General features: G+C 40.2%; 1 protein-coding gene across 1 annotated transcript in view; it reads left to right on the forward strand.

Annotated features, from left to right (window-relative positions):
- The window catches only part of ITPR2 (inositol 1,4,5-trisphosphate receptor type 2), a 272,128-nt gene that overhangs the window by 42,966 nt on the left and 203,561 nt on the right, over positions 1 to 25,601 (forward strand). Inside the window, 7 exon segments of the mRNA XM_042795147.1 lie at positions 487 to 573; positions 1,266 to 1,424; positions 7,018 to 7,116; positions 7,618 to 7,701; positions 8,805 to 8,951; positions 10,203 to 10,298; positions 25,549 to 25,593. Coding sequence (XP_042651081.1) covers positions 487 to 573; positions 1,266 to 1,424; positions 7,018 to 7,116; positions 7,618 to 7,701; positions 8,805 to 8,951; positions 10,203 to 10,298; positions 25,549 to 25,593 — 717 coding nt within the window.

The following is a 25,601-nucleotide window of genomic DNA, read 5'->3' on the forward strand; positions in this document are numbered from 1 at the left end:
TATTGTGCTTAGCCTTGATTTTGCAATGTGTGACCTACTAGTTTTGTTTTGTTATATATAAACCCAAGGTATTTGGATGCAATTAAAAACCCAACAAGTAAAAGGAGTGATGATAGGGAGAAGCTAATCATAGGCCCTTTTTTCTCTTATTTCAAGATGAATTAAAGCACCTGGAATTACTTTTGTTGAAAATTTTTAAAATAGCATTCATCTCAGGTGTGATCCATAAATTGTGACTGAGTTTCCATTCTGGGTAATAAAAACCCAGAATCATTACACATGGGTGTAATGGGTCTGGGTGATTATTATAGTTCAGAGAATTATACTGCAGTGGGATTCAGGTGCTAATATTTTCAGTGCAGTAATGCTTGCAGGTTGGAGGAAGCATTTTAAATGCCATGCCATTTACTTTTTACACTATCTGTTCCATAGCTGAATAGAGATGCTGATTTTGTAAAGTTTAAAGAAATAATAATTCTCTTGCAGCATGCAGCAGAACTGGAACAAAAGCAGAACGAAAGCGAGAACAGAAAGCTGTTGGGCGAAATTGTAAAATATAGCAATGTCATACAGGTAAACGTATTGAAATCCATCTGCTTTCTGTCAGAGCTGGAAAGGAAACAGTTGTTTCATTTCAAGGTTACAGTGAAAATGAAACTAACCACTGTAATCTGGATTGTCAAGGGTCAGGTAAACAGAACTTGGTTAAGTTTACAATATTGTGTTTTTCTGTCTGTTTTAAAGCCTGCCAGAAGTGCTACATATTCATGTTTAAATAATATGTCATAATATAAGTTTTATGTGTAATTTTCGCTGCTGCAGTTTAGAATCTGAATGTAAATATGTATCTTTTTATTTTCAAGATTTATTTCAAAATCATATTACGGAGGTGCTGTGCAGCTCCTTTTAAATCACTGAAGTCATTTGTACTTCATGACATATAAATGAGACAGAATTTATGTTCTTAAGTGCAGTATGACTTTCCTGTAATGGATGAAATTCCTGAAGGTAACACTATTAATGGACCCTTGCCCTACCTGTGTAGTATGTGCTGTAAAACTGATCGCGGACACATTTCTCTCAATCTGAGATATATCATCTGTTTTCCTAAATAGCAGTATACTTTGATAACTCTTCTAGTTTTATTTTGTCTTCATGTATGTTATGAAAAATCACTATAGTGTGAAAGCCTGTGTCTCCTCTTTTGACTGAAGGGAGAAAAAGCAACAACCTTACTAATTTTTTTAATTATTGTTTGTTCGCAGCTACTGCACATAAAAAGTAACAAGTACCTCACAGTTAATAAGAGATTGCCAGCTCTGCTAGAGAAGAATGCTATGCGGGTGTCTCTGGATGCTGCTGGGAATGAGGGATCCTGGTTTTATATCCAGCCATTCTGGAAACTGAGGAGTGAAGGTGACAATGTAAGTGAAAATGCTGAATATGTAAGAGGGAGAAGACAGAAAGTTTCCAGAAGATACATGATTTCTTTGCTACTGGCATAAATCATAATGGATTCAGTTAAGAAACGAAATATTTTAAACAGTGCTTGCGACTCTTAGCTTTTATGTTTAACTAGAAAATGTTACCGAATTATGTGGTCTGAAATGTGAAATGCTGCCACATTCATCTGAGCCTCTGCTGACCTGTGTTGGAGCATCTTTGCTAAGTCCATCTGTTGTGTGCAGATTTACAAAACTGATAGTAAGTCACAGTTTACACTAGATTATTTTTTTTTTTTTTAAAATATTCCGGGCTACATTGTTTTCAGGAGGTAAGCAGAGAATGTCTCTAGGAAATACATCAGGTTTCTTTAAATCTGTATCCCCTCTCAACATGTGAATGGCATCTATGATTGCAATTGGGTTGCATATTCTAGTGGGTCTTTTCTGGTGGGTTTCAATAGGAGTCTTGCATGTTGGTAAGAGGAAGACTATATAGGAGAGCTCTTTGCTACAGATCTGGGAGTTGTGTCATGAGATCATAACTCTGTTCTTCATTCATTTGGCTGTGGCTTGGTTAGGTGCCCACTGTGGAAAATTCAGATCTGCTGCTGGGAAGGCCACATGATGAACTTGTGTGGTGTTCTATTGTAGACCTGTCTGGGAATGTTTGGCCGCTCTCCCCTATGAAGTAATCACTGACAGAGCCCTCTCAGGATCTCAGACAGGAATGCCTATTTTCTTGTCTATTTTATCTCATTCACTTTGTGGTTACCCAGCTCCTGGGATGCTATCCAGGATGAGTGTGGTTGCTTGCAGCTCCTTTTGGCAGTCTGCTGTGTGGAGGGGAAAGGACTGAATTCCCAGCTTCTGGTCAGAAGTCCCTAAAATCATAGTCTTTTCCTGCTCCATGCAGTGATCAGAAGGGTATGTGAAAAGCTCCCCTTTTCCCCAAGCCTGTTCCAGAGAAAAGCAGAAAACATGAGTAGCCTTCTGGGGTACCTTTGCATGGCTTTTTGGCTGGGGAAAAAAAAGCGATGTTGTTGATCAAGCATTAACCTGGTATTCCTTTCCCTCTTTGGAAAGAAAAAAGGTGACTTTAAAGTTTTGGCTTCATTTCTTGGAAAAACTTCAGTTCAGCATCGTCTTAATTTCTGAGGCCCTCATGCCTGGGAAATAAGTGCCTGATCATGTTCTCCAGAGTGAGGACCTGGGGTTTCCCAGATTGTGATCTGAAAGCCACCATGAGCCCTTACAGCCCTGAGAGCAGCAGGATGTTCTTAAGCCTTGTAAGTCATTCTCAGTACAGTAGAGTTTTTGATTCAATTTTACACTATTGTGGGCACATAAGAGTTTGGAAGTGGTTTTACTGATTTCTAAAGTTTGTGGATCATCGCAGTGATCCCTGTAACGTCCCACTCCACGGACCTCTCTCCTAGTTTGTTCCCTGTGGGGCTGTATTTGACAAGCTCTGAGCTGCAAAGGCTGTGTGGAAAGCTGTCAGGTTTACTCCTAACTTAATAGCCTCCTTTGGAACCTGCCTGCTGCACATTTTCTGTCACTAGGTGTTGCCTGTCAGAGCTGGGAGCTCATCGTCATGTTTTAGAGGGAAGTCTCAAGACCCAAGTTTTCCCTTCTTTCCACCAGGTCCAAACAGATCTGATAGTTTTCTTTGCAGACTTCTAGTGCTAAACATTAGTCCTTTGGTAACTTCCTCATAACTGCTCTGACACATTTCGACCACTTCAATAGTTACCAAAACTGGGCAGCTGTTGTACAGGAGACAATGGTAGCAAGTGATGGGGAAAATCCTTCATTTACCTCTCACAGATGGAGAGACACTCCAGCCCTGTACCCACTCCTTCCCTCTCCATTACTCCCAGACACGTGCGCGTTAAAAGGCTGGTTTCTGTGGGACTCATCTACAAAGCACCTAATACCACATAAGATGGGGTCACTTTACCCACTCACTAGGTTAGCTTTTAAAGGACTTGTATTTGTTTGTAGGCTTTTCTTCTTCAGACCTCTCAGTGCATGAAGTTAGCTTGGTATATCAGGCCCTTACTTTGTTTGGAAACTATGGGGTTTTTATTTTCAATTTCTCTGCTATAACAAGGAAATTCCTGAAGGAAATACATTTTAAAAAGTCTTTAGAAGAGAAGAAGTGAGTATTGAATTACTGCTTGGATGACTGCTATTGTGTTAGATAAGGCAAGGTAGATCCAAATATGTCATATATCCTGAAAGAAAAGAAGGATGGGGGAATCTATGATACGGGAAATCATGTGTGTGACTTCTATGAGAGGTCGTCATGGTTGTTTAGCCTTGTGAAATATTTAAAAAAATATTTTTCTGAAGGAGGGTTGGTTTAACTTCATTAGCAACTGATTAGGTAAGCAAGCAATGAGAAAATACGGCTGAAAATTTACAGTAATTGGCATAAATGCAGTATTTTATGCAGACTTTTATTAAGCATATACAAGCTGTCCTTCAGTAAAAGATGTGACCGATTAAGGCTAGAGCTAGTTGCAGTTTGAATAGCAAAATGTGCACTGATAGCAGGATTAGCTCTGTGTGGATTGCATTTTCAGTTGCCTGCTAATTTAGTGGTTTGAAAGCTTGAACTTGCAGCATGCTGAGGGAGGTGGTCTCGGACTTGGGGAATGCCCAGCTGTCTGTGGGGAAGTTCTGTTAATCCTCCTGATCTTTGAAGTGTGTCAGCAGTGCCACTGGCAGATGTGGTTATAACATAAAAGCAACGAAGATGGAGTAGCAGAGCCTTCGATGTGCCTGGTAACCTACTTGGGTAGTTAGTCCAAACTGAATTCGCTGCTACTGCATCTTCACAGCTAATATAACCTTCTGTAACTGCCAGTCCTTGTGATATACTGCACCTCTACTGGAGTATTTGCTCCTACTTCTTTCCAGTGTAGATGTAGCTGTCAGGTGGGCTTACTGAGTTTATATGAACAACAGAATCACTCAAAGTCATGCCAGTGCTGGTCCCCCACCCAGAAGACAGAACAGAGTCAGCTTTGGCTGTTGCTCTTCCCACTCTCAGTGTACCCTCTCCACCAAGACATGGGCAAGTAAGGTTCCTTGAATTTAGAAATGACCTTGTGTGGGAAGAACTCCGCTGCATCCAAGACTGAAAGACCTCGTATATTTATGTTGAACTCAAAAGCTGAATTGTCATTGACTTCACTATGAATTTAATGATTCTTTGAAAATTTCTTATCTAGACCAGAAAAGGTAAGAGTTTTGATAAAGGAATTGGGAATTAAATCCTCAAAAGCTATGTTTCTGATGCAACTTTAACAAATCCATGTCTATATATAAGAAATAGTCTGACAGGTCTCTGGAACTTATTACACAGCGCTGGTCTACAGCATGCTGTGGCTGGCTGCGCCCAAGGGTAGTGAAGGAATTGGAGAAAGAGCTGGTGTCAATTTTAATTTTGCAGAGCAAAACCTTGGGAATGTATTGCTCTGTTTTCTATAATCTCCATATAGTCCAATTCTACAGGCAGACTTGTGGGCATGTTACTGCTCTGCCCGCAGTGTTCTGGGCATGCTGGGGGTGTTATTTGGAGCCAGAAATCAACTGGGTATGGGATGGGAGGAACTCAAAAGAGCAGACTTGAAGCTTGCCCAAGGCAGCCATGAGTAAGAGAAGAGTATTCCCTCTTCACTTCGCTTTCCATTTCCTGCATCACTGGTGGAGGGTGTATGGGAAACAAGCACTGTGAAATTGCCTCTCTCCCTTCCTTCCCAGCCACCTATGGAGGTCTGAAGCAAGAAGAAAAAGAAGAAGGGAAAAGCACATGGGATATCTCATTGCTTCTGTGTCAACTAGCAGAGCTGGCCAGCGTTGGGGACAGGTTACTGATTAGTACTTGGAGAAGGGCAGGAGACTGAGACAGAAACAGTGACCCCACATAACAGTTCTTCCTCTGATGTGTGCCTGCAGCAGAGTAGCTGTGTACGTCTCCTTGCCATGGTAGTCCCAGGCTTGCATTCAAAGATACCTTACCCCTGCGCGTCCCTGTTCTTCCTTTTTAAATAAGATGCTTAATGATGTGCTCTCTTACTAATTAAGTTGTTATAGTCCTGGTGTACTTGCAATAATTTTGAAGTCCTGATTCCACTTTGCAGGATGCAAGCCTGATGGTTTTTTGATTAATGAATTATCTGGTCATAACTTCTTAAAATGGGCTGTAAGTAATGTCTGTGTGAAGCATGGCATGCAGGAATGTATTGCATAAGTAATATATCTTAAAGGCATCTTGTCATTATTTTGGTTCCATTAGTGAACTTTTTCTCATTACTTGGATCAAATAGGATTTCTACATGTAGTCTAAGCATGATGACACTGTCTTTTGGTACTGTTTTTTAGCTATGTTTGTTAAGGAAAGGGAACCTCCTTTTTCACCTCTGCAATAAGTGGGCCAAATTCACCTTCACTGAAGTTACATGAGGCTGAATTGGGCTCTGCTTTTTCATAGGAAATGTGCTGATCAGTGCATAAAGCATTTTTGTTTGTGTTCCAAAAGAAAGCATGGCTTGTGCAGCATTTCATATAGCAAAAATCACATGTAGCCACTTGTCTTTGTGTGTGTGTGCTTAAATTGCTGTGAACAACATAAGCAAATTAGGAGCCAGTGCCAACCAATCTATGTGGATTGATTTTTTTTGTTTGTTTGTTTCTTTAATTATTTATTTCCCCCTTCCCCCAGGTATGAATTGAATTCTCCATCTGCATGTTTCAAGCACTTTTTAGGTCAAAGACATTTTCGTATATTGATTTTCCCTGTCTATATAGGTAAAGAATTGCAAGGGTATGGGAATTTGCTTGCAGGGCGTCAGCTAGGAATTACTGTTGATTACTGTTGTAGAGAGGTCTCTCAGCTGATGTACCTGCTGCCTGTGCTGAGCTCCGAACACCATTTATGGAGTAACAACAGAGGAGGTGGAGTGTGTTTGCTTCTCTCTGAATTTCCAGTGATTTACGTTCCTTTCCAGATTGCAGGCGTATGGTCTAAATTGCAGAACTCCTGAGCCTATGACATTTGCCAGAAGATGGCCCACAGAGTTGGGGAGTCATGGGGGTTGAAGAAGTCTTGTCACAGGAAAATTTTTAAGGCTCTTGTGAAATGAAGGACACATTGATGGGAGAAGGTTGGGCTGAGAGTGAGGGAGGGAAGAGTCTTGCTGTCTGCCTACAGATTATTTTCTTAGCTTTCTCTGCCTTTTGGCTGGCAGTATAGATGGGATAGAGAGTAGTTAATGTAACTTTTAGACAAACTGAACTGCTCTTGGAATTCATAGGTTGGTATCTATTTCATGATCTCAAGTTTCTGCTGAACCAGGTGACATGCTTACTGACAATGAGAGGATTCATTAGTGTGAAGTCTTGAACTCAAGCAAACAGAGCTGGTGTGTGGATTGTCTGCAAATAAATTCTCTGAGTGCCATTCCTAGAGCATGCATTTAAGTAATTTTCTAAAAGTGTAACATGACTTAATTTTATTGGATAATTACATAGGTCTAAATTGCATTTTATTTCTGACTTCCAGGTTGTTGTGGGTGATAAAGTTGTTCTCATGCCAGTCAATGCAGGACAGCCTCTACATGCCAGCAACATTGAGCTTCTAGATAACCCTGGCTGCAAAGAGGTGAGTTCAGTGGAGGGAGGAGGGGTATAACTGCTGATCTGAGATGTGTTATGTGTTGTTCTTTACCAGTAACCAGAACGTGCCATGAGCCCACCATGGGCTAGATGCCAGTATTAAACACTGATTTCAGCTTGGCCTCAAAACGAGATGAAATACCGTTATTCTTGGCACAGTTCTGCCTGGCACTGAAAGCTTCATGAGGTTTGCTTGAGTACCTGAAATTCTCACTGATGTAAGAGTAAGTCCTCTTCCAACAGCTCTTTAGGTCATCTTTGGTAGGCTGTTAACAGACAGAATAGCATTTTGCCCACTGAATCTTCTCCAACATCAACATCATTATTATTAACACTTGAGAGCTTCAGGACCCATGTTAGCTACAAATATGTAGCTAAGCCATGTCCCCTGCTGCCCTAGATGTGATGTGGTCTTTTAGAAGAATACAATATCTCAAAAAGAAAAGAACGCCCTTAAGGCTGTAATTGTCTCTTGTTTTTCCCAAAGGTAAATGCTGTCAACTGTAACACAAGCTGGAAGATAACTTTATTCATGAAATTCAGTAGTTATCGAGATGATGTACTGAAAGGAGTAAGTATGATTTTTTAATTGTTTTTTTGAATCTAAAAAATCATGCCATATTTGACTGTAGAGAGATATTATATGGTGAATAAAAGAAGAAATGAGGACTTTATCAATATGCTGAGGATCCCTCACAACCAGGATCTCTTCAATAGCCAGAATATTTTTCCATTGTGTCATTGTGTTACTAAGTGAAATTGTATGGATTGTGCTAGCTTGCAGCCCCTTCCCCTTCCCAGAGACAATTGAGGATCTGTGAGAAAAGATGTTTATGCCCAGAATGAAGAGGGCTCTGTACAGAATAGCTGTGATACTTCTTCAGTTTATGACAAGATGCTAAAAGCAAGTATAACAAGCTTACAGAAGGGAGTGATGCATGAAAGATGACAATAGCTGTAATAAGACAATGTAGCTTTAAATGCTGAGGGACTGCACAGCGTCATGCCTCCAGATCACTCTAAGATCATTAACATTTTCATTTTAATGAAAGAAATTTCAGTCGTTCTCACTTGTACCTTAATAAGTCATTATCAACTGGCTATTTTTCAGTAGGCAACAAGGTACCAGTAGTTTTTAAGGAAGAATTTGAAAGAGAAATTGTATATCTGTGTAGACTCATTTGGGGGATAGTGTTTCAAGCCTTGGGGAGAGGCAGAAGGAAGCAAAAATGATGCCAGCAGAAGAAGTAGAGGGGACATTGGTTTTGGTTGCAGAGTAGAAGAGACGAGACAATATGTTGGAAAAATCTGTTCACTTTCCCTACATACTGAGAGAGATTAGAAATAAAAAAATCCATTCAGTAAAGTTAGCTAGAATTAAAAATCACCTTTAGGTTAATTGTTGCCCACTATTCATTGCAGTGCTCTGAAACAAGTTCTGTTTTCACAGAAGTGCCTGGGTCTCCTGCAGGGCTGAATTATCTCATTTGATTTCCAGACTCAGTGCTGAGATTGTATGCTCTGCGCTTGGTACCTGCTCCAGCAATAGGAAATTAATAAACATTTTCTTCACATCAGCTACATTGACATCACTGGAGCTAGTACAGAAAATAGAGGATGAGTCTAGTGGCTTTGTCTACCTCATAATAATGCTTCTCTTTCATATTGCTTTAGGGAGATGTTGTTAGGCTGTTTCATGCAGAGCAAGAGAAGTTTCTGACCTGTGATGAATATGAGAAGAAACAACATATTTTTCTTCGTACTACATTACGTCAGTCAGCCACTTCTGCAACAAGTTCTAAAGCACTGTGGGAAATAGAGGTATTTTTTTTTTCTTTTTATAAATATTTTAGGACCTGAAGGCCAGGGTTCAGTAAAAATACTTTACCACAACATGAATCATTCATAGCCTCTTGATATCATCATACAACTCCCCGTAACTATTATTATTTTATGAAGTGGTTTGTGTAGGATGAACACTGAAGAGGTGCTTTATTGCTGTGCGTGTGTGGAGAGCGGATGTTTTCTTACTATATTTACCTGCACTAAAATGACAAAGAGTCAAATTCAGATTTGACGTAAATGGTGCGATTTTATCAAAGCCAATCAAATGACACTCGTGTATCCTGAGTTCTGAGTGTTTATATGTGACTTCATGTGCAATATAGAAAATTGAAATTCATGACTGACAAGAAATCTCACAAATGTGATCAAATCCATTCCTCTGCCACAGGGCACATCAACATCTGTTTAATGTTAGGCTGAATAAAGGTGTTGTTGCTTGAATGGGGGTGATTTTGAGAAGATGACTAGCAAATATATATTTGGTTAACTGAGGAACATTGGAAACTGCTATGTCTCAAACCCTGGCTGTTGCTGTAATGTAACTTCTATACCCAAAAGTTCTTATGTGCTGAGCAAACTTTGCGTTTAAAAGAGAGCTCCTCACTCAGGCAAATGGTTGATTTTTGTCTGAGTAAGGACTGTATGGAATAGAGTATATTGCACTTATAGTTATTTGAGATTATTCCTTGAGAAACAGGCACTGCTAAGTTTGAAGGTAGTAAATGACCTACAGCTCAGTCAAGGGAAAACATAGATAACCTGGGATATTTCAAATGACACGAGGATATTTTATCACTTGAATAAAAATTTATCAGAAGCCCCTAGTGTTGTCAAAAATAGAGCTGGCATAAGTGGTGAAACAGTGTTAAGAGGGTTTGAGTTTTGATTTTAAGTAGTGCCTATGTAAGTGTAGAGCAGCTACACTTACTTTCTTGAGCTCCACATTCACACCATGTCACTTTAAGGCAAAATTTTGGCTCATCATGTTTGCAGGGAGTAGATTAATGAAAACATGGAAAATAATAGGAGGAGTATTTCCTGGCACCTGGTAAAAAGTAAATGTAACTTGTTATCTATGGTGGGCTTAGTGTGAGCAAAGAATTCCTTTCTGTGGTAGGCTGTAATTATGTAGTTTACATACTTTTATTTGGAATGAGCTGTAGGAAATGTCAGTGATCTGAGTATGATCTCGGGGAGCATGATTAAAATCTGTACTTCTTGTTTTAGGTTGTCCATCATGACCCTTGCCGGGGAGGGGCAGGACAGTGGAATAGCTTGTTTAGATTTAAGCATTTGGCAACTGGAAACTACTTAGCTGCAGAGGTAAGAATGTCAGATAAACAAGTGGTTGTTTGCTGCCTAACCAAGTACTATACATGTCCTGCTAATTCAGAACTGCCATGGTAGGTAGGTCCACAATGTAGATCTCTGAAAAGATCTCACACTGGATCTGAATGGGGAGAACTGGATGTGCACTGCTGTGTCATGCTGTATTGCTGTAGCCAAGGGTTGCAAGGAAAATTTTCTGAGCTACAGGACACTAGTTGGTGAGTTCAAGACATCATCTGACTTTAATTTCAACTGTGCTGTTGAATCTTGAATCTGCTGTTGTTATGGCAGCCAAGGCAAACACCACTGTTAAATATCCACCATATTTACACTGAAAATCCTTGGATTAATTTATCTCTCTGCTCTTGTTTGCCCTTGATTTTTGGAATAATGGTATGATCAGGCAAATATTCTTTGCTGGCTCAGGCAGCCACATACAAACTAAAGCTTTTAGAGTGGAACTGAATGCAGGGTAATGATTGAGCTTGATGAGAGAAATCTGTGTGCAAGCACTGGAACAGATACTCTGAACTGCCCTAATTTAGGAACTGTCACTCCTCTTTTCCCCGTAGGCTCTAGACTTCTTGAAAAACTGCTTCTGTGGTGCTGATTTCAGTGTATTGATCTCTGCCAACCAGCATGTGGTCCAAGGCATCTCTGCGTTCTGTAGAAACTTGACGAAGGACAAACCTTTATATTGGTGTCATGCTAGTGCATTGTGATTATAAGCAGGTTGGGGTGTTCTGCTATTGCACTCTTGTCTTTTGACTAAAATTTGAATAAAGAAGGGTCTGTGGAAGTCTTTGCCCCTTTTGGTGGAACAGAAGGTCTAAGAAGAGAAGGAAGATCTTGCAACTTGCCTCGTTATTATCTGGTACTTTATGTTAAGGCAAAATAGTGTTGCAACGCCCCAAAAGAGCAGCTTAATATCTTTTAAGACTCATAGTTATCTTTTAAAAGTAAAATAGAGCTCTTGACAATCTGGAATAGAGCAGATAATACCAAGTTTATGAAATGGGACAGCCTTGGATTTTTCCCTGGTTACAAAAAGCTGTGAACTTAAGTCATATCTTATCTGTATTAGAACTGGTCTGTGTCCAAGTTATAGCAATGAAATAAAAAGTAGGGTTTTTCCCACTGATTTAATTAAGCCTGCGCAGGATTGCTTCTTTTGACTTATGCTTGGAAGTAGGAGTGTGAAAATTTACAACAAGAACCAGTTATAAATCACTGTATGTTAGGGAATCCCTGAAAAAAGGCTTGCTCTAACTGGATTGAGTTACGCTTACAGTGGTGCAACTTCTGTATGCAGACAAGTCCTTAGTATTCCCAGGGTGCTGCTTTCACTTTCCAGCTCCTGTCACAGCCTGCACTATTTTCAGAGCAATCAGGAGCTATCAAACCTTTAGTTATTTCTAGTGATGTCAAAACATAAACAGTGGACCACCAGGACAGATACTGATATTATTTTCCATCTAAGACTGAACGTAATTTCAGCTGTTCATTGGTTTTAGCTGCAGCTCACAGTGTATGTTAGAAACCTGATAGGCCTGAGTGGCGAAGAGCATCATCACCTTAAAGGCAGTGGACCAACATTGCCTTAACTGCTTTCCTCTAAACTGCTGCCTCCATACTGCAACAATACGTTGGCTTGGCTGAAGCCATCTGGCTTTATTGTGTACTTAATATTGGCTAATAATAGCTAATTTTCAAGAGGTAACCAGTACTCCCACTGAAGGGATGGTTCCATTTTCCTCTGTGCTTACAATGAGAGATGCTTGTAGTAGAAAGATTTTATTTTAGCTGAGCTGAAGGAGGAAAGGCATCAAGCACTCTGACTGATGGGCTTCCTTCTCTCACCATACCCCATCTGTTCAGGGATTTTCAGGAGCAAAATCTTCAGGTGAAGAGGTGTCATGCTACACTGAATGTTGAACGCAAGCTTAGATTTTTTCTACCTCTGGAAAGGAAATCCCCATCAGGAAGACTCATAATATGGAGAGTACAATTGGCACAGTAGAGTGAGAGCTGTAAGAGCATTTGTGTTCAGGGTGATATGCTGTGACTGTAGAGCAGCATTAGCTACTGTATCTATGAAGTGTAAAATACCTGCTGGTGGAGATATTAAAGGTACTGTTGTAATAAAAACCTGTGAACTGTGTTTTACCCAGTTCATATGTCAGGCACAACACACCTGTCAGACATACATGTCAAAGATTTATGAACAGATAGGCAGGCACCTCATGTGCGTGAGCTAACTTTAAATCAATTTGGCACAGCTGACTTACCTGTAAGAACACTTATCTGTGCTCTTGTAGCACAGGAAGATTACTCATGGAATGGATCATCAACAGCGTCACGCATTGCCATGACCCGATTTTCTTTAAGCTTCCGTGATAAAGGTATCTAGAGTGGAATAGTAGGTACAAACACGTAAACAAAGTTCATGAATCTTTTAAGCATTCTGTTGTTGGCTAATGATACAATTTCTGTCACAGTTTGAGCTGTTGTAAATCAGGATTGATCACTGTTTATAACCATCTTTTCCTTGCTTCATCCCTTTGTAAATCACCTTGATGAGTACCATGAAGACTTCTGCAGTGGAATCTTGCATGGATCAAGTCTCAGACAATGAGCAGAAGTGTCCTTCACTTGAGTGTCTCCTCTTGCTTCTCTGCAGTTAAGCTTGTACCTTGTGCAAGCAGTGGTGTGCCTTCTCTTTTTCTCTGAGGCTTCCTGTGCCAGATGTAACTGGTCAGTCTGATCTGTGACTTGGTGGGTTACTACTGAGCCATATAGTGAAGGGATGCCACTGCAGCTTGTTAGGGCTGGAGGATGATCTGGGGATTAAGAAAATTCAAGACACTTGCCCCAGAGAATTCAGGAATTTAAAATGAATAAACTTAAAGGTGTTTCAATACTACAGTAAGTTTAAAAAGAAGTGAGGCAATACAGTTGTTCAGTAAGCAAAACATATAGGTGAGTACTTGTGCACCTGATTCTTATAAACTTGAGAGAATGAAGTCAGGATGAATAAGTCATAAATTCCATGTTCCTAAGAATCACAATCGGTTGTCCAGCTTTTGTTATCTTTCAGAGACTAAAGGTCCTCTGATACCTCTGATTTCTGACATAGTTTGCAAATAGTACCATTTCCTTTAATCCTCTTTCCACTTGGCATTACTTAGGCTAATTTTCATTAATATGCTTTGAAGTTCTTCAAGACCTACTAATACCATAAAGCAACCTAGACCCTACTAGCAGACTGTGAGCTGAAGGTGAGCTGCTCCAAAAGACCCAGTGCTAAAGGAGACCCAGTGGAAGACATTTGCTAATTGCACATAGCTGCGTTGTTGTTCCCCTGTGAACATTCTGGGGACACGATCTGACACATCAGATGCATGAATGCTCTCACACAATTACTTAAGGCACAAGAGGGATATGCTGAAGAAAGGGTTTCACGTGTGGTGGTAAGACTTGGGACACTGGAAATCTGGATTGGCGGTAATGTCTTTGACATGTCTGGCGTTTGGAAACCTGAAGCCACTGGCTCAGACATTTCCAAAACATTGAAATCATAAAAAAGTGGAACCAAATATTCAGCTGAAAAATTGGAAAGAGAAATTCTCTTATTTGGAGACAGTGGGAGTTCTGCTGTTAGTGTCAGAAGGGCTTGATTTCACCCAGAATAGCTGAGCCAGATCCTTAGCAGGAGATTCAGACACTAAGCCACCAGCTAAGATCCAGGCTGCTAAGTTTTACTCTCATCTTCACAGAGTCAGCAGTCTTTTAGAAAAAGTTCTGTAAAAGGTTCTTTTTTTAGCCCTGGTTACAGCAAAATGACCCAAGTTATTTTGAAGTTTTGTATTTATAAAGAGAGGCTGTAAGGTTAGGTGAAAATTGAATGCTTCAAAGTAACAAAGACTTTCCTAAATTTTTTTTAAAGTCTTTTCAGTGCGTGTACCACATGTAGAACACACCCAAATCTATCTGTCTGTGCTGGAGTGAGCTGCAATTTACTTGAACAGCCTTTCAAATGCTGTAGGTTGGGACCACACAGCTGTGCCTTTCTCATGAACACACCTAACCTTTTCAATATTCTAATCGCCAGGATAAAAGTCTCTTTGAACTGCATATCAGCTTATCAATTGTGCTGAACCAAAATGTGCACCTTTAATATTATTCTCCATGTGTATAGCAGCTCCAGTTCTGTGATTTCTAAACTGGATAATCTGTACTGAAACTATTAACACTTGCTGTATGAGGATGTTAAACAGAAATATGGGTGCCCATGCATGTATATTTGCACACACAAGAAATGCAGGGTAAGTCTGTCATTTCATATTAAACTTCTCAGATGAGGTGGATATTACTAAAATAATCACAAAATATATATGCAAATACCAAATCACATGCTAGTCTCAATATTGTAATAGACAATAGGTAAACAACAGTACATTGCTTGTGAAATGCTGTGAACACATACATAATCATGGTGCAGAATTTGTAAAGAAAAATCTATGATAATTCTGTTTTACTTAGTTGAATAAACTAAACTAGAGTTACTAGCTACCTTGACTGAGATGTGGCAGTAAATCTGATGAGGTAATTGTCTTTAACACTGAATTAACTACACAATGCTAAATCAATTAAGATGATGCAGGCAAGATGTCAGCTTCAATGTTTGCCTTCTGTGATTCTATAAAATTGTGACCATAAACAAGGGTTCAAATGATTACGGTGTCTTCCAAGGTAGTGCATAGACTACTGATGTTGTTCCAAAAAGTAATCTGTGCCCTGAAGTTCTAGACAAAAGAATGAGAGCAGACTGGCCAGTGCAATGTGTTGAAGCAATGAGCTCAGAGGTCACAGCAGAACCAGACATACTTTTTCTGTCTTGTAGTGTGCTTCATTTATGAAACCAAATTGTTACTCATATAAAAGCTGTCGTTCAGTAAAGCTCTTGGGAGTAGCCTTGTCAAAGAAGTCAGTGGAACCATGAGCATTTATGTGCTCAGGGGTCAAGGGTATCTCAGATGCTAACTTGATGGGTTTGGACTTGTAACAGTTTTCATTTGTACAGCCACCCCCTGGACTTCTTTGATCATTGTAGGACCAAAGCCTCCACAACAGCCACTTTTAAGTTCTACATGTGAAAATACTTCATAAATGACTTGTACAGGATGATTGAGCTAATGTCTTTAGCCACGCTGGTGATGGAGAAGTCACAGAGATAAAGCTGTCCACTAGGTAGCTGCTTTGGGCAGAAGGAGCAATCCGATGTGCATCTCTGATGCATGTCCCACTGGAAAACTCCTCTGGCTTTCTTATGGGGCTTACTTTCTTCTTTCTGCAAGAGTGAAAGTTCAGGGCTTAAGCTGTAAAATAGATAGTTTTGTTCTAAACTATTTTGTTAAAATCTCACATGAAGCATACTGCCAGCTTTGGAGTTATTTTCGCACTAGGTGCTCAATCAAATTCCTTTTGAAAGTAGGAAAGATTGAAGCCAATTGACCTGGGCAACACAGGGTTACATGCACAGGAGATGAAATTACGATTATATGAATACTATAAATTGAGCAGGAAGTCCAGTCCAACTCACCAAGGCTGTAGTTGAGTGGTAAGAGCACCTCAGTGGCAATGTAGGCTTGCAGAAATGTGTTCCCACAGGTATTTGATTGGGGTCCTGTGACACAATGTGCTGTCCCTGAGGTGGTGTTGGCACAGACTCCAGGACTCCAGGGCGTGATGAAGAAAGAATAGTCTGTGCTCTAAACAGGTTCACTGAGCTAAGGCACCAGGGGCACAAGTGGTTGGGGTGGGTTAACAGGAACTGCTGAAGCCAGCATCAAAGGCCTTGCCTTGTGGGACTGTCAGCTGGATTTCACCTCATGGTAGTGTAAACCACTTGCTGAGGACTCTTGAATCAATGGCAGATGAAAGTTACTCATATTTCTCTCATCTTTCTTGAATAATTTCTTCCCATATTATCACACTCTACTTTTCTGTCAAAGTTGCCCAAGTTTCTTTTCAGAGAAGCTAATGTACATCATTCACTTTAAATTGAGAACTGCTGTTAATCTTGGTTTACATTCTTTTAAATGGATTTCTCTTATGTGTCATTATTAAAAATATTAGCCATATGAGGTATATTGTTATAATATGCATTTATCTGGGTGGACAGAGCCATAATGTTCATAATAAAATTAATCCTGTTGTAATAATCACTTGATTTGGATCATAGTGAAGATAGCCAGGTGCATGTTCAAGTTAATTTTGATAGAAAATAATCTTCTTCTGCCTTCTGAATAGGACATAGTCAAGAAGTGGAACTTGCTGTCGCAAGAATAGAAAACAAAACATTTAATGAGATTTTAAGAAAGATTATGTATTTGTATGAGTAATAGTATCCTCAGCATTAGCTAAGATTAAGAAAAAAAATGTAAAAGGGAAATCAGTTCTTAAACTTGAGGCTATAAACCAGGATTAACCCCTTGGAGCCCTGGAGAAACTTTCTCAGTAGTTTTATACACTTACTTTTCTTTCACCTTTTTAAACTGCTGTGGAAAATGGAGTACTGCATAGGATATTTTATCAAGGCAACTGAGATTGAATATTTGAAAGCCATAATTTTAGGCCTTCTGATATCCAGTTTTTGGCAATTGGACTACTGACAGATCTTTTGTGTTCAGAAAGTAAAAAGGGATGACTGCCATTGTTGTTGTCTGAGGTGACATGGAAGCAAGCCTTTGCAGAAAAACCTATTCATCCACTCATGCAGAGGAGGAGAGCACAGTGGTAGATGCTTTGTGGTTGCTTCTTCCTTTAGGAACAGTATGGCAAATAACTGGGTAAAAATGGCCTTGTTTAACTGAGATGTGCAGGTACCTTTTGCTCAAGGATAGCAGTTTGCAAAGTGGAGAATGTACCAGGAGATGGCAGCATCCACCAAAGCCTTCACACATCTGCTCACACATTTAATTTGTTGGTACTGCGCGACCTCCTTACCTGCAGATTGCTTCAAAATCTTCCATTTGCGTCGTTTTTTCCCATTCTCTTCATTAAATGTTAATACAGCATTCTGATTAGTTTCTATCTGTTGGGCTCAGTGATTAAAGGTTCTTGTAAGAAAAAGTGCTTGCCAAGGTGTCAGGGTGAACTCAGCACCATAAGCCTTATTTCTGTTTTTCACTGTCTCATAGGAGGAGTGTGGTTTTGTTTTAAAGCTCTATAAGGAGTGAAGGATAATTTACAGCTGTGCATGAAGAGATGGAAGAGATCCAGAGACTAGAGGAGGAGAAGGATGGATTACTGATTTACAGAGCTAGTCTGACCTGTTCTGCAGACTTGGATGTGTCTTTTTAAAGTGACAGTTAGAAGCTGTCCCTTTAGCAAAACCCAGAGCTAGATTTTCCAAGGTTTTTAAGAATCTTGAGAATGCAGCTAAATTTCTTGACGTGTCTTGACTTTGGTGGGAGATAGGAACAACATTTGCATCTGTTGGTGTGCAAATGCATTCAGAAATCTGGATCTCGGAGGCAGGATTTTTTCCCCCAGCCAACTAGTTTTGCAGTAGTGATCTGTGACTCTGTTCAGCTAGGTTTTGTCAATGCCGTCTGAAGTTGGCTGCATTTGAGCTGTGTTTGTATACATCCAAGCTGTAGGAGGAAGGGAAGTGTGAAGCCATTAATGCAGCATTTATTGTCATTTAGTCATAAGGACTGTTTCTGTTATTAAAAATATAACATCTGCTGGTATTGCGTTTTGATGTGTTCCAAAACAGGAAATGTAGACATGTGGTCTGTTCTTTAGTGCATTTTTTTTTTTTTTTGCTTATTATTTCAAGATTACTTGAGAAGCTTTTATTCAGTTACATTTCTGCCTCTTTATTTTTGATGCTCGATGGAGGTTTAGAAGGCCTCCCTTGTTTTTTTTTTTTTTATTGTTGTTATGTTTTTTTTTTTTTTTTTGGTGTGTGTGTGTGTTCTTTTGTTTTGTTTTTTTGTTTTGGTTTGTTTGTTTTTTTTTTTTTTTTAATGGTAGAAATTTCAGTAATGTCTAATTCAATCATCCATAGTTATTTGTGAGAGAACCACTGAAAGGCATGTGGGATATTAATATTTAGAACATAATCCTTGAAGAGATGAGGATGCTTCTGCATATAGCACATGTTGGCATGGAGCTGCTGAAGCTCATACTGAGGCCGTAGCCCAGCAGTCAAGTTAGACTAAAGGATCTTTTAGACATTTTTCTTTCTTTTGACTTCCTCTGCAGAATGGGATATGGCTGTGTGGGACTGAGCACCAGGCATCGGTGGGTGGTCAGGTTCTTTGCCCTTGATCGCAGTACAGGCTAAGGGATTTCCCAGTCACCACTCTCTCCTGGCTTAACATAGAGCTGCATGTTGTGGCAGCTCCAGCTTAGGCTGCTGCTGTGAGACCTCTCAATCAGTGGTGAGTTAGGCATAGCGAAGCACCGGCCTGCCGTCGCTTATACAGCAGCTAAAAATGCCATGAAGATGGCCTGTCCTTTCTTCTAATGACAAGGGTGAATAATTGGGACAGGAAGGTGTTGGAGATGATTCTCATTCCTGTTTTTGACTAGCTGCTGGCTCCCCCATGCAGGGACGGCTGTCCCTGTCCTCCTCATGCTGCCTGTGCTGCAGGGGGGGCCTGAAGCAGACAAAAGGATTCAGCTCTCCCAGTGCTCCCTGGAAACTCATCTGATCTGCTAAGACACAGCTCACAAGCAAAACAGCAGCAAAATACACCCCTGAAATAAAAGGCCTTTTAAGATTTTTAAACTTTCCTCTGATGATGATTATCAGAAACTTTGTGCCGATGCTGTGGCAGTGTTGAATGGGGTTTATCGAGGTAGAGTCATAGCCAGTCTTTCTCTGGCAAGTTAATAAGATGGCAAAAGTCCTTTGAATACCACTGAAGTCTTTGAAATTGTGCAAAAGTCCTTTGGATTTATCGAAAGCTAATCAGTATGACATTAACAAAGAACAAAGCAAGCCTAATGAAGATGAAAGATTTGAGAAGTGGATTTTTGTTCTTTTGTGCTGGCTTTTTTTCCCTGAAACACTTGCCCTTGTTGATTGGGTAACAGGCTGTGTGTTAACAGGCTGGTTATCAAATGAAATGGGAACTGTTTACGTGTGTTGAATTAGATCCTTTTATTCTTTGTCTGTCAGGGTTTCCTTCATAAATGCAGGTTTTAACTAAGTCATTAAAATGCTCATTTAGCTGAAATTTGGCAAACTAATTCTCTCTCTGATGAGATGTTTTAAATATCCTTTACCTAGTCAACAAAATTTGATTAAAATCAGCATGGGTGTTTCTTTCCCCAAACTCCTTTCTCTCCTTCTTAATTGAGTGTCCAAAAATAGCCTGTTTGGGTACTTCCCATGCATTCTTTTAAGAAAGTGACATTCAGTATAAGTGTGAAAATCCAAACTGTTTATCCACAGTATGGCCTGAGATTTATAATGCAGTTGTTGGACTGTAAAGCATATCTTCCTATGTGAAAATGCAAAAATGAAATTAAAGCCAGGAATAGCGTGTTACTGAAAACTTGTTCTGCTCAATATAGTAGAACCTCAGAAGTTTATGCACTGTAAAGTCTTATGTATTGAAGACTTCAACATATAACTTTGACTAGCTTTAATCATCAGAGACATCATCAGTGGAGATAAAAGAACCTGGAACTTCTGGCACTCAATCTAGCAGTCTGCCTCTCAGGAATAGCAGGGCCCTTGCATTCTCTGCAAACCAAATACCAGAATTAACACACAAACACACATAGATGAAAGTTGTCTTCCCACTATGCAGACTCTACAGGATGATGATCACATTGTGAGGGCACTAGGCAAAAATTCAGGAATGAGATTCCTTGCCCTTTCAAATAATTTTAACCAGAAATAGTTAAAAATCTTTGTCCGTACCTCAGTTTTCCAGCTCTAAAAGCTGCTTCTGTTACATGGTTGTTGCACATACTCGCTACTGGGGGCCTTCTGGGGCTCCCCCAGTATGAGGATGTTGGTATATGTATGCATTCATATGCCTACTCTTTTTACATACCACCATGTACAAAGGCTGACCCTGAAATCTGCCAAAGAGACATCAGTTTTTATACACCCAGGAGGGACCACCTGCTATGCTGACTCTGACTGTCAGGCTTTCTCAGATACCTTGTGTAGATCATGAGTGAGGAATTTGGTTTCTTACAAAAATGTGCAAGGAAATGCTAGTTCTGTTTGGATTTAAGAGAATGTATTATCTTATCTGTAGTTGCAAGTCTTTCTATAAATGCCAAAAAAGTCAATCATTTTAGTGTTCAGAAATATGAACTTGTGTGGTGATGGTGGCCTTCTCATGATATTGACTGTTCTTGTCTGATGACAAGTTTGCTAGGCTGCTTCTAAACTCTCTTCTCCCCAGCAAATTCAGATTTCAAGACAAGTTGAGGTCCCAGATACTTCCTGTGAACTAGATTGTGCAAACTGCATTTGCAGATTGTCATTGGTTTAAGCCTAGTGGGCGACTGAGCACCACACAGCCACTCACTTGCTCACTTCTTCACCCTCAGGGATGGGGAGGAGAAAATAAAACAAAAGGCTCCGTGATCCAGACAAGGACAGGGAGGAATAACTCACCCATTATGGTCACAGGCAAAAGACAGACTCATTAGGGGAAGAAAAAAACCATCAATTTAATTTAAACACCACCAGCACCACCACTTGATTTTCTGATCAAACAGAGCAGGACAGTGAGAAATACCACCACATCTTAAAAACACCTTCCCCCCACCCCTCCCTTCTTCCCAGGCTTAGCTCTGCTCCTGATTTCTCTACCTCCTCCCCTGCAGTGGTGCAGGGGGCAGGGCAGGGGGGTTGCAGTCAATTCATCACCCGTTGTCTCTGCTACTCCTTCCTCCGCAGGGGGAGGACTCCTCCTACTCCTTCCCTGCTCCAGCGTGTGGGGTTCTTCTCATGGGAAACAGTCATCCATGAGCTTTCTCCAATGTGGGTCCTTCCCACAGGCTGCAGTTCTTCCCGAGCAGCTCCAGCATGGGTCCCTCCTGTTGGTTGCAGTCCTCCCAGTGACGAACTGTTGCAGTGTGGGCTTCCCCCAGTGTCCCAGCCTTCTTTTTGCACAGCCACCTGGTCTGGTGTGGGGTCCTCCACAGGCTGCAGGTGGGCGTCTGATCCACTGGTGACCTCCATGGGCTGCAGGGGCACAGCCTGCCCTCTTGCCACGGGCTGCAGGGGGGGTCTCTGCTCTGGCACACCTCCCCCTCCTCCTGCTTTCTTCCACTGACCCTGGTGTTTGCATAGCTGTCCTCATAACTCCTCATCCTCTTCCCAGGTTCCCCTTCTTAAATATTATCGCAGAGGCGAAGCCACCATCACTAATTAGCTCAGCCTTGGCCAGAGGCGGGTCTGACTTGGAGCCAGGGGAGCTTTGAGCAGCTTCTGACAGGGGCCACTGCTGTAGCCCCCTGCCCCATTACCAAAAACCCCGCCACACACAAACCCAGCACACGGTAGCAGTGGTACTCACCTGCTGATAGGGCCTTAGCATAAGGAAAAGCTCATGCAGCACCTAAGTCTGTGTGTACTGTTAGCCTGTGTGTGTAAAACCGTACATGTCTTCCATGGTGCTGTGATGCAAAAGAAAAGTTCATATGGTAGCCCCATTTTCTGGAGTTTAGATTTTACGTAGGCTAGAGGATATATAGAGTTGGGTCTGGGTTCATATGCATAAGCAACTGAAAAAGATGGAAGTGTCTGTGGTGTTGTAAATCATTGTCTCTGGAGTTGTGAGAGCTGATTACCTTAGCCTTGCCCAACTACAAAATCTCTACAATAGAGCTGTTACCCTTCTACGTGGCGGTGGAATGAAGGACGAGCAGCTACTATCAGAGGGCCAGTTTACCACTTCACTGCTGTAAATTCTCATTTGTCCTTCCCTAGTTGTTCTCTACTAATACAGCCTATGTTACTTGATGTAGGTTGCACCTCCCTTACTGCCATATAGAGATTGCCATTTACTCGGGTGGTTAGGTTGTGTGGCCTTATGTAATGCAAGTGTCGGGATATTATGGTAAGTCTCATGAGCGTCCCATAATATGAAGTGAGCTTCAAGGTCTTTGATATTGTTTAGTTTTCAGCTGTAAGGAAGATGAACTCTCATTTTGTGATGCCTTTTTCTCTTCCATCCATGGGAGAGGTAAAGAATGGCTGTAGTTAATCTTGTTGAAAAACAAGCAGCAGAGGATTATTCTGCATTGGAAAAGAAGCTGTTGGAGATACACTCTAAAAAAATAACATACAATGAAGCTATTACAATAATGATTTATACAACCACACTTGCTTGAGCTCTGCAGTTAACAATGCATTTGGTTCTTATTGCATATTGACTGCGTGCACCTTCCAGTGGCATTTTATGGAAATATACAGTACTGTATTTCAGTTACACTTCAGTAGTATTGCAACTTCAACACATCCAATGACACAAAAAAAGCCTGAAGACTGTTAAGCTTTAATGGGGCACATTTTAGCATAGTGTTCTTACCTTCTAAATGCCTGCAAAGGATTTTGCTTGATTTCATTAGCAACAAAGAAAAAAATGATTAATGTTGTTGTTTTCAAGGATTCTTTTGTTTTGGAGGCTTATTGAAGAACGTGGAGGTGATCTTACATAAATCAGAAAAAGCAATAGATTTTCGAGTGTTAAGACTGTCACTGTGTCCTTAGCTCATTCTGCTGTACTTGGATATTGAAAAGGACTCAGAACATGTCTAATATGACATACAACACTACATGATTTATGCCCCTCTACCTGGAGAATATAGTATGGGATAATAGCTAATAGTCTGATTTTCAGAGATGCTCAGCACCAACCACCTCAGCTGAAATGAACATGAAAGTGGCAGCTGCTCAGCACAGCTGAAAATGGGGCCACGAATGTCAGCCCTAAAACTGCATTGCATCATGTTTACAGTTTAACGTCAGTGTCTCAGAACTTCCTCTAAACAACATCTTTTAGTTTTATTATTTCTGTTACAGTGGGGCAAGAAAATCCATCATTAAGGATACACTTCATTTTTCATTTGAGCCTTCTGTTTCCCTCAGCTTCAGTCCACAAGTGAACTATTTTGGAAATTTGAGGGCAATCTGCTTAGTCATTTTTAAAGTAGGCAAGAAGTGGTGTGGGAGAAAGATTTTCCTTGTTTCTCCTGTTGTTGCTGTATTTTTTTTTTTTTAAAGCATCATTATGTTGAAAGCAAATAGCTGAAGAATAGCAGGATTCAAAGCCCAATTCATAATGGATAGACAACTGTATTCACTCAGGCCCTTCAATGAAACATTATAGATTTATTCCATTTGAAGATCTAGTCCTCAGTGCATGGTTCTCTGTGCTGAGTCTAGTGACAAACCTGAGATGACCCAGACTTTTTCTTGCTTACTTACACCCACCAGAATCTGAAGGTAGGATAGAATTTAACCTTTCTGTACCTTGTCTGCACCAGTGCTTAAAGGCCACTGTGTGTGCCTGTGACTGAGGAGCATTGGCTGATAATTTTCTCTGTTCTTGGTGGAGGACCAAAGGTAGAGAGGTCAGCCTGGGTGTCAGAATGGGCAACTAGAGTAATTTGAAGGTGTCAGGTGAACAAATACAGTGCTGAAAAAGTGGGAGAACTTACAAAGAAACCAAAACTATATGAAAACAATTATGTATATATGCATACATACGTGTATGTATATAACTTCTAGTTGTCTGTTGTTTAGTGTTCATCTCCCATTCCTGTTACCGTATAACAGAAGTAGGTGGGAGTTGGAGCTAGGAGACTGTGAGAATGTCATGGAGGAGCAAAATGCAAGATCTGGGATAGGTGTCAATGCAGGGAGGAAAGCAGGCTCTCTAAATTAGATTTGTGAGGGTAACGCAGTGGCTAAGTACTGAAATGAAGACAGGAGAATAAACCTTTGGTCGTTTCTGTGTTAGCACATCAAGTCATGACACAGAGGGAAGGTATTTTCAGCAATTTTAGGAATATCTAAAAGTTTTCCTCCTTCAGGCTCATGATGTGGAGAGGAGCTGGCTTTTTTGGTTAAAGGGATACAATTGATACAGTATTAATAAAAACCTTATAAACTTAAAAGCTTTTCACAATAGTTTGTGTAATGTTAGATGTGTGATGATGTGATACTGAAAAGTTTTACTGGGATTAATTCAGCTTGTCCTGTGCAATTCACTTCTGGCTCTTCTGCAGTGGTAATGCCAAATTTAAGCCAATAAAATGACTGTATATATCTGTAAGTTGTATACATGCTGTTGCTGCTTAAAAACTAAGTTACCTTATATAACTAATAATTTCACTTCCGCATGTTCAACACTTCGATGGCATATCCTGTGTCAGGGAATATGATAAATATTGAGCCAAAGTTGTTTCATTTTGTAAGTCAAATCTTGAAAGGTTTCATGTGCAGCCAGTGTGTGGGTGTATGTGTGTTTGTTTATTTGAGTATATATCTGCCTACATAATCCCTCATCTTCTAGTCTACATATTTCCCTTGTCAGAAGTAAAATCATATAAAACACTGTTAAATAGTAATACTTTACACTTATTATATAGTGTCTTTCATCCAAGCTTCTCATACTACTTTAGTTATTAATTAATGCTTGATAATCCTGGTATGACATAGAAAATATTATCTCCATTAATAATGCTTAAACAGACTCATGAGGCAATTAAACTTGTCTATAGTGGCATTGCCATTCCTGTTTCGAAGATGTGTTTATTTTGAGTTTGCTGTCTTCCTGTAAAATCTCAATAGACATGAAGCACGTTAGTTTCTATCTCAATATATCTGCTCAAGGTCAATCCTGGAAGTGGTTGCGTGTGTACGTGTGTGGGTGACTAACTTGCTGTGTTTAGATTAGTAACTGTCTGTGCTTTCTTCGTCGTTCTTTTTGGTTTTGGCTATTTGAGATTTCTCTTTTGAGTTAACAGGCTTGATTGCAAGATGCAGTTTTTTGAAGTGAGGACATAGCCAGTTAAATCAGTCAGAATTTGAATTGGTAATTCTTACATTTTCGTTCTCATACTGCTTCTAAATACTCCACTGTCCTTTTGCAGGGTGGATACATAATACAGAACTAAACCAAACCCCCTCCCCCAGTTCTAAAATGTCTAAAAGCTATCAAGATAGTATTTGACTTCTTTTCTTTTCCAGCTTAACCCACACTATCCAGAAGGTAATAATGAAGGAAAAGCTTTGGTAAGTGA

Source organism: Tyto alba, unplaced genomic scaffold (assembly GCF_018691265.1).
Source record: "Tyto alba isolate M040663 unplaced genomic scaffold, T.alba_DEE_v4.0 Super-Scaffold_21, whole genome shotgun sequence".
NCBI lineage: Eukaryota > Metazoa > Chordata > Aves > Strigiformes > Tytonidae > Tyto > Tyto alba.